General features: G+C 41.2%; 1 protein-coding gene across 2 annotated transcripts in view; it reads right to left on the bottom strand.

Moving 5' to 3' along the window:
- Positions 1–240: 240 nt before the first annotated feature.
- Positions 241–10,059, bottom strand: part of LIN28B (lin-28 homolog B) — an 86,618-nt gene continuing 76,799 nt past the window's right edge. For both annotated transcript variants that reach the window (XM_059469193.1, XM_059469192.1), the window contains exon 4: positions 241–610. In XM_059469193.1, coding sequence (XP_059325176.1) covers positions 241–610 — 370 coding nt within the window. The remainder of the gene's footprint in view (positions 611–10,059) is intronic.

Raw genomic sequence — 10,059 nt, 5'->3', positions numbered from 1 at the left:
TCACACATACACACAGAAAGTAAAACATAATGCACCCTGCTCAAATGTATTTTGTTTGGAGTGATTTGTCTATCAAAGAAAAAAAAAAAAAACAAACAACAAAAAACAACAAAACATTCACAGTTCCTCAACAGTAGTTAAAATTCCAGGTCAGCTACTGATAATGAATTATTTCCCCTGTACTTGCATGAGGTAGACATCCCAAGAGGGTAAAGAAAACGGAACATTATGAAAAATGCATTAAGTTTTTTTCCTTTTCTGAACAGAAGGCCCCTTTCTGTTTGGTTCTTCAGGCGACGCAGACAACTTACTCGACGACACTTCCTGCGGTGACCTGCCCGAGCGCTCCGACATCTCCGGCCTGCCTTCCTGAGAGTACGATGGAGACGAGAAGCCGTGCGATCCTCCCCCTTCTCTCAGCAAGGCAGAAGTGGAAGGCTGCGGTTCGGCTTCGTGTCTTCCCTGAGAACTAGCGGGCTGCTGCGAGACAGTTTTATGGGGGCAGTTAGCCACCATGTGCATGATGCTCTGACAGTAATGGCACTTCTTTGGCTGCGGAGGTAGACTACATTCTTTAGCGTGGTGGTCGAGGCCACCGCAGTTGTAGCATCTAAAACCAAACAGAGACAGAGATGGAGTTACGCGAGGCAGCGTCCAGCGGGAAGGTTCCTTGCGGGCCCGGGCGCGGCCCCACTAGAGGGCACCAGATCTCCAGCCATGGCCGCCCCGCTGTCCTTGCGAGCCCCGGCACCCGCTCCCGCTGTCCCGCGTCGAGCGGGGATGCTCCGGCTGGGCCGCTCCCGGAACCGGGGCCCGAGGGACGCGGGGCCGGCAGCCGGGGAAACGCGAGCCCGGGGAGGGGCGCGGTGCCCGCCCCGAGCCAGGACCGGAATTGCCCCAGGGCCCGGCTCTGTCCCAGGGCCCGGCATTGTCCCAGATCCCGGCATTGCCCCAGATCTCGGCTCTGTCCCAGGGCCCGGCATTGTCCCAGATTCCGGCATTGTCCCAGATCCCGGCTCTGTCCCAGGGCCCGGCATTGTCCCAAGGACCGGCTCTGTCCCAGGGCCCGGCATTGTCCCAGGACCCGGCTCTGTTCCAGGGTCCGGCTCTGTCCCAGACCCCGGCTCTGCCCCAGGACCCGGCATTGTCTCAGATCCCGGCTCCTCGGCTCCTCTGGCTCAGCCCAGGCACGGCGGGCTGTGGCCGCGGTGCCGCTTTCCTGGGATGCGCTGCCCGGGGTGCAGAGAGGCCCCTCCAGCCACACGGACACGGCTTCTCCCACACTTCTCAGAAATGGCTGAAGCCCACAAAACCTCTTCTATTTAACCTTGTTAGCCAGGGGAGTCCTGAAGAACTCTCCAGCAATTCCTTACAGAATCCTTTGTAACACACATCGGGAACACCAGTTATTGGATTACATTATTCTAACATACGATACAAAGAAATAATTACACGCCTTTGGCATGGTGACCTTATGTGCACCACCGAGTTTTCAACTTTGGCTGCTTTTGTATGCTTTCTGTTTCTTTGTTTTATAAAACTTGCACTGAATGCATAGACATTTCATTTCAAATAATCAAACATTACTGGAAAGAACTAAACCTGGGGGGTTTTTTTGTTTTGTCTTTTTTTTTTTACTTTCCCTTAACCACCAACGAATTAAAAACAATTATTTCACAAATACTTAGGTCTGTGGAGTCAAGGATTAAAAAAAAGACTGTAACTATAACTATGAACAAAATACTGCAATGTGCTCTGGATCAAGCCCACATAAAGATGTGTTACACTTTCAGATTCCTGAGAAGTAACAAAGCACCATTTGACTATTTCACCTAGGATTTAGAAGTCCCTACTAGTTTATACAATATCAAGAAGTTTAATCCAAGCAAAGCTTATGTATAACTGAAGTCTCACCTATGGAATTTGCTTTACCTTGCAAAGAAATGCTATTGATAAAACCTGTGTAACTTTTAAAAAAAGACTGCAAATACCAACATTTGTAATTCCACTCCAAGAAACAATGCCTGGCACCTCCCACTTCACATCTCTTCATCACTAGCAGCAAGATACCAACCATATCTTCATTTCCACAGACAAACAAAAAACCAGCACAAGTTTCTCATGGCATGCTGCATGCCATCATGTCCTACAAGACTGACCAGTAATTTACAGAAGTTAAATAATGAACAGAACTTCATTGTCCTTTCAGAAATTATTGTGATTTATTGTTGTATCTTCCCTAAAAATGAGTAAGAAGAAACCAAGCCCAGTACAATGAACTCTGCACTTCTACAACAACTGCAATAACATATTTTAGGTGAACTGGTTCCATTTTGATGTCACCACTGCCCTGAAGTTTGATGTGATTTTTCAGTGGAATTTGAAGACTGTGCTTACACTACTCTGTCTGCATATACTACAGACTAACCCATGAAGGCAAACACTGTCTAACAAAGCTTCCTCTGAATCACAAAGAAAATAACATGCACCAGCCCCATTATCACTTAGTATTGATTTCCCTAGCACAGGAAGGGAAATGACATACTAAGTACATTGCAAAATCCAAACATCCTGATCTAAGACCAAAACATCAAGGTTTTTTCTCCTATGGTTAAAAAAAATAATTTTCAAGTTATTAAACATTATCCCTACTTTTTGCCAAATCATTGCAGGTATTTTCAAATTAGTGACCCTCACTTGCCAGTATGTTCAGCATTCAGTCTTCCTAACTGGCATTCAGCTGCTTCCACCACAAGCTTTCTAAATACCTTCTGAAAAACGTAGCAAGGAAATAAAGCCTTGCAATTGGAGAAATGAAACAATAGCAGCAAAAATCTTTTAAGTGTTTTACTTTCTCCCCTTTCAATAAATACATCTAAGGATACACAGATGTGGTACTGATTGTAATTTAGGTTATATTAGAGAATGATGCTTATTATTTGTCATTGGTTTCTAGCAGTGTACTTGTTCCTGGGATAAATGCATTCTAACAGTATAGCATAGGAGTGTGCAGACATTCTGGAAATTGTATTTTTTGTCTTAATTCAGGATATGGAATTTTATGGCTGTGAATGCATCAGCACATTTATTTTCTCCCTTAATATCACATCTATTTAGAACAGTTAGCAAAAAGAAAAAAAGTTTGAAAATAGGGTAGAGGGCCTCAGTAGCAGGATAGGCAGTAACCATGGACAAATCAATTTAATCAGTCACTATGGTATGCTGTGTTATCCAATTCAGTGGACCATTTCACCTCACCAATTGGCAAAGAACCTGCTGTCAGGGCCCCTGCTTCCACTCAAGCAGCCTCTGTCACCCTTTGCATAGCTACTCAATCAATACATCCTATTTGCAAAATATTGTAATTCCTTGCTTTTATTTAAATTTTCATTGAAATGTCACTGTAAAAGAAAAACTGTCACAAGCAGTTGTGATGAAACTCTGATTTGGTTTTTGGGGATGTTTTTTGTTACCAACCAAATCAAGCATCTGGGTAAAGTGTCAAATTAAAGTATATATGTGCCAGCCAGGGTGTTGCCTGGACTTACAGAGGAGGGTGATATTTATTCAGTTCTTTTAACTATTTATTCATTCCTCATCAATCACTCTTACCAGGAGAACAGATCACACCTCGCTCTGAAACGCCTTCCCTTTCCAAGGGATTTATCCCAAAATGCAAGTGGTCAGCCACCTCAGAGCTCACAAATGACAGCATGGCATCATCCCCAGACATTAAGGTATGGCATTAACCCTTTCATTCTGAGCACTTCAGCCCTTTGCTCCTCTCTGCTGCGTGTTCTTATGTTACACCATCACGAAAGCCGAGAGCACAATGTGCACATGGGAGCTCACACATTCACATCTCCACCTACATACACACACAGAACAATACACAAGCTGATCCTGCCATGAAAACTGGAAATTCTCATTCCACTCTGCTCACAGAAACTCCAGATTAGTGCAACCACAGCAAGTATCTCTTCTCTTCTGAAGCACCACGGAAAGAATGTATGTTAGCTTATTAAACACAAGTTTATATGTAAATTCTACCGTGAGATGAATAAAACACAAAAAGCCCTTAAATGTGCAATTATAATAGAATCAGCACTTACAAAGAACAAAAGTAAGAAGGATTTGTTAAAATAGGATTGTCTTTCTCACAGTAGGCTTCCATGATTTGCTAGCTAGCTTCAGGCTCAAAAATATAAAGAGATGGCAATTATCCTAACGGGAAATCCTTTCTTCTCTACAGCACTGACAGGAAGGTGAATCAGGGTGATTTTTTAATATAAAAAAGATGAACACCTTAATAGAGGAACACCTTGAGGAACTAGTCTACCATTATATTTCAATACTCTCAAAAAAACCGTAACAATAATACCTACTAATGAAGAAAGAAGCGAGCATATAGCAAGGTTAAGAAAACCTCCTAAATTCTCCTTCACTATGGATTTGTGATTGCACAAAACTATACATATTAAAGGAAACATGAAGAAGCAGAAGTGTACAGATTCCAACACAAAATATGCTGTATTAATTGCAAAAAGCTAATGACTGAAATTGATTAGAAATACTCAATTTCACAACCAAATAATACCATCTAGTCTTTAGCCTTTTTTCCTTCTTCCAGCAATCAGATACTCCTACTCAGGAAGCACACCCCAGCCCTAAACTTTTTAAAACAACAATACCCTTGCCTTGCAAATATGTTTTCCACAGTAACAACTCAGATGGGTTAAGCAGCAGTAGTTAGAGTAAATACAACTGCTTGCTTCTCTGAGCTGTTTTATAATACAATTTAGATGATAATCCAATACATATGACAAGTAGAGAAAAAATATGTGTAACCCCAGACTGTTATCTGTTGAGAGAAAAAACTGTAAAATTACCCTAGTGACTGACTTGGGGGAGGGGAGGCAGGGAGTAAGGGGTTAACATCTAACAGGGATAGGAAAGGGAGGGAAGGGGGTACACTCAGAGGAAGACTAAAATAATTCACCAGGATATACGCCACACCAATTCCTCTTTTGTTATTCCTTTCTGAATGCTATCAGACCACAAAAAAATGATTCTTGGCTAACAATACTCCATCTTGCAACATTAATGCCTTGAAAACGGCATGGAATCCTAGCAGTGTGTGCACATGAGATGCTGTTACAATACACTGAACGCAACTGTGCAGTTAAAGCACAAAGGAAATGTTTAAAATCGTACCTAAATGTGCTGTCCTTTCCAGGCATTACTTTCACAACATACCTGAAGAAAGGCAGATGGAACAGGCAGCAGATCAATTATTCTATTTTGTAAATGGCTGTAAGGGGAAGTTAAACCATCCATGATTTAACAGAAAAATGGATCTTAGACATAACTAAGATTTCTTTCCTCTGTTTAAGGCTTCAGTGACTTGTCTTGAAAATAAGGCCATGAAATACTGCAAAGGGATGCTTCTCACTACCTGGATGTGACATTTAAAAAAGCTCAGGGTGCTTGCTCAGGTACCACCTGGGACAAGTGACAAAGACCTCCCACACCTCAGCAGGTGCTGGAGGATCCTCAGAAAGGATCTTCTGGACTCTCGAGGATCTGCTAATTTCAAATTGTCTTTGCTGCAGCTTGAAAAGCCAGGTTGGACGGGACTCCAAACAACCCAGTCTAGTGGAAGGTGTCCCTGCCCGTGGCAGGGGAGGTTGGAACTAGATGGTCTTTAAGGCTCCTTTCAACCCAAAGCATTTTGGTGAGCTGACAAGACACACAGAAGATGAGTGGAGTGTACACTCTGCTCATGCCTCCTGACAGGGAAATGGATGGGATGTTCCTGCTCACAAATGCATTGCTGGGGTGTACACCACTCTGGCTATCAACCTTTAATTCTTAAGCTGTAGCTGAATGCAGGAGAGAATACAGACAACTTTGAAAACACACTAAACAGGTATTAGAATTAAAAGTAGTGAACACTGAAATACTACTGAAATAATAATTAAGGTCATGTGAAATTATCTTGTTAAATAAACTAGAGAAAGGACTATTTACAATCCTCATCAGAGCATTTATGGCTTGTCCATCAAGCAGGCTTACAATGAGGAAGAAAACCTCACTAGCACCTCATCTATCAATCCATGGGGAACAAAATCAGTTTAATTTTACTAAGTGTTTAGTAAGTAAGTATTTTTAATCAAGAATGTTGTAAAACAGTGTATTATCAATGCAGAAAATGGCACACTGGTGCCACATTTAGGTTTGTGTTGGTCCTGTGAGTATTTGCTACCCAAACTTCTCGTTCATGCAAAACACTGTGCAGAGGCAACATGCTGGGAAAGTTAATTGCAGGCTGGCATTTTTCAGTGAAATTCAGTTAGAAAATTTCCTGTGCTTTACTGCCTTTTTGAGATATTTAACAGGAATATATAAAAAAAGATAACCTCTTAAAGAAAAAAAAAAAAAGATGAAATACAATAAAAATTCTCACCCATCTATTATTTTTCCTGTGAATCCTACAACTCATGATAATATACCAGAGATCCAAGACTTTCAATTTTGCGAGAAAAACAAGGTCCCTCCATTTTTTTAATCTTGCCTTCTTTCTTTTTACAGACAGCCCCATCACACTGACACCCACCCGCACTGTCTGCGAGGCTTCCAATAACACAGGGTGGAATATTGATGGTGTTTACTCTTGTTACAAATAAATAAATAAAAATGCTCTGTTGTAAACTCATCAGATCGACTCGTTTTCTGTGGTTAGTTCTAAATCAATCTATTTTCCCCAGTGTATCACAGAACTAATATCAATAGGTTACGGTCTTTTGTTGCTCGGGTTTCCCCTCCCCCTTCCCCCCAACAAAGAGGCTGACAAACAACGTGCGGCATTTGTCTGATAAATCAGGCCTGTCAGGATACAATTTAGCTTAAGTTCATGAGAAATAAAATTGTTTAAAATTTCCTAATACAATTTCACTGGAAGGTGATGGGGTTTGTTTTGTTTTTTTTACAACCAAGGGCAACAATGAAACAGAAAGGTGGTTCAAAAAGCACAAAATGCAGCTTTTTCTCCACAAAAATGGAAAGGACTACAGAGACAGCAGATCTTAAAAAACGACCTCAACGATGTTGTTTCCATTCTTCTTTCCACTAAATCTTATCTCTACTATCCACTCAGCTCCCTTTACAGGCATGGAGGAAAATTATTTTTCACACAATCACACAAAAATCCTTAAGAAATGCATCCTCATGGAGGAATGATTGGGATGCATTTTCATTTATTACAACCAAAGGGTTTTCTTTATATTAAGAGCTAAGAAGTCCTGAAATAACAATTTAAAAAGTGAAGTTTTGTTTCTAAATAACATGAAGGATGGTTTTGCTCCTATAGTATCAATATAGCATGGAAAGAATGTGTATATTTTAATGGTTTCAACCCATCCAGATAAAGCAGATACAAAATCAGCAATGGTTTAAGGAAGTTATGTTTTAAACAGCCATATATCACACATTTCAAACATGAAATGATTTCAAGCAAGTTTACTACTGTTAATCTTTTTGCACTATGAAACCACACACACAAATACTCTCAACCACAAATTTCCCTTGTAAGCTTTAATTTCTGTGGGAATAATAAAATAACCCAGTTTTTCAACAAGAACAGCTCTGCACACAATAATTTTTTTAAAAGTACGTATTTTCCACAGTTCCTGCTGGTGGTGGCAAGGCTGCCTGGGCTCTGCCCTGGGCACTGCTGCTGTGTGCACCCAGGTCTGCAGTGCCCTGCCAGAGCCAGCTGGGCTGCCAGGGCCTTGCAGGCCTCACTGCCCGTGCCTGGAAGCCCTGCTGAGTGCCCTGTTTTCAGAAGCCTGCCTCGGTAACACTAGAAGCCGAGGTGGCTTGAGCCTCCTGGCCATGTGGATAAGGATGCACGCTGCATAAAACCGGCTCAGCTCTTTCTGGGTCAGTGAGGTGCTGGTCATGAGCTAAGAGGCATGCCTGACCTTATCTGCCTCTCAGCAGAGCTGGTTCCAGGGTTTCCACATCCACTGATCAGTTAATCCACAGATGAGATAAAAGGCAGTAGGTAACTGGGAATCAGTTGTTAAAAATTGCATTTTCAGTTTTGTTCCTTATTTCATTGCTAACATTAGCAGCAAATACAACAAATACAGCAAATGCAAGTGACGCCAACTCACAACAGCAGGAAACAGTAAATGGCATCCTGGCAGTAGGCTGGAGCACTGAGGCAGGCCACAGTAGAGAAAGAGAAGGAAAGGAGTTATTCTGGGAGTTCATAACCTATTCTTCCTCCTCAAATACCAGCTGTGAGTGGTGTGACTTTAGGTACCTCATATAAATCAGTTTCACACACAAAGTTTCAGAAATATCTGGTTGCAGGAGCATAGACTGACTTAGATGCTGGCCTTGAAATGGATTCTCCCATTACATACACTGAGTTAGATGGCTTGCATGAATACAGGCTTCATGAGTGTTAAGGATTGCAGGATTTAACCAGCAGCTCACATTTTCATTTCATTCTTCAGAAGCAAAGGGATGGTTACTGTCTCTGTGACACACTCTCTACGAGGAGACCACACCAGCTATCTCTGTAGCGGTTCTTTCCAGAGCTAATGGCACTGATAAAGTCATGTCACATGAATCACATGGAGGGCTTCCCATCCCAAATGTGGAACAAAAGGGCATCAAACATGGTGCTTGGTTTTGCTTGAAATAGCACCTGTAAGTTCATACATTCAATACCCACAAGAACAATTAAATAATTCAGATGCTCTATAGCCACACTTTAATGGTAAGGAAAATCTGCATCACTCTGATTGCACTGACTGAGAAAGGAAGCAGCCACCTTATTCACTTTTCTGAACTTGCACCTTAAGATGTCTAAAATGGACCAGCTTCATATATTTACATTATTACTAAATGGCTAGGCTGAGCATTTTCTCTAACACATTTTTAAGAGGCTTTCAGTATCTTGAAGAGAAAAAAATTATTTTGCAACTTTCACATTAAAATGCGGAAGCAACAGTAAAGCATGAAAAGAGGATTTCGCCTGCAACAGGATTAAGCCTTATATGTTAAAGCTTTTAATTCCCACCTGAGGCAGGTATTCTTGTTGTCCCACACTGCCTGATCCCTGAGCATTAAAAGAGAAATAATGCCATTTTCTACTATTCTGCCCTACATCACCACCGGATTTATCCTCATCATTAATTCTCACTATTAATTGTGTACATAAGATACATAATATCTTAATATACAAAAGACAAATACAATTGTGTACCCAAGAATAGAAAGCAATTTATGCATATAAAAATTATTGTTAATTCAGAATTTGGTGTTTCCTTTTTCCTTGTTTGGCCTCAGGATGGCAAATCTCATGCACATGTTTAATACTCATATCTCTGAATTTTGTCTGTATACACTTAAAAATAATGGAACATAATGATCTAGTTTACTACATATAGTTTCCCTATATGTGGTAAACTAGATCACTTTATCCTCTTGGTTGGATTATGTAGATTTAGTGGTATCACTGCAGTAAAATTATAACAATGAAGTTAATAAAAGTTTTCTTAAATATTGCTAGTTCCCAGAAAAAGAGCATCTTAATGGTCTTAGTTCTGATGTCAGTCACAATGGCGTAGATCCAGAGCAATTTTGATGACTTCACTGAGCTTATTTTCTGTTCTCTTTAATAATGTAACACAGAAAATTTCCCACTGTACAAATTCTGAAAGGTCACACAGCAGCAGCCAAGGCTGGTTGCAGAGGTCAGGTTGGTACAAGCTGTGGGGCCACAGAGCAACGTAGGCTGAAGCTCCTTCATTCCACCTGTAAATTTGTGTTGCTGGTTGATGTAACATTTGAAAGCAGAACACAGCATAAATCACAAAGAAAACCAAAGAACTGGGGCAAGAGTGGAGGAGTGATGTGTCTTCTGCCCATTTTTGCTCAGCCTTTCAGACTAAGAAAGAATGAATTATCTCAAAATTAAGGATCCCTGGTTTATAGGCCAGGGATCAGCTTTTCTGGCAGGACTGATGAACTGACTGATGAACT

Source organism: Ammospiza nelsoni, chromosome 3 (genome assembly GCF_027579445.1).
Source record: "Ammospiza nelsoni isolate bAmmNel1 chromosome 3, bAmmNel1.pri, whole genome shotgun sequence".
In the NCBI taxonomy this organism is placed as follows: domain Eukaryota; kingdom Metazoa; phylum Chordata; class Aves; order Passeriformes; family Passerellidae; genus Ammospiza; species Ammospiza nelsoni.
The sequence above is the reverse complement of the archived record's forward strand: the minus strand, read 5'-3'. Positions and strand labels throughout refer to the sequence as shown.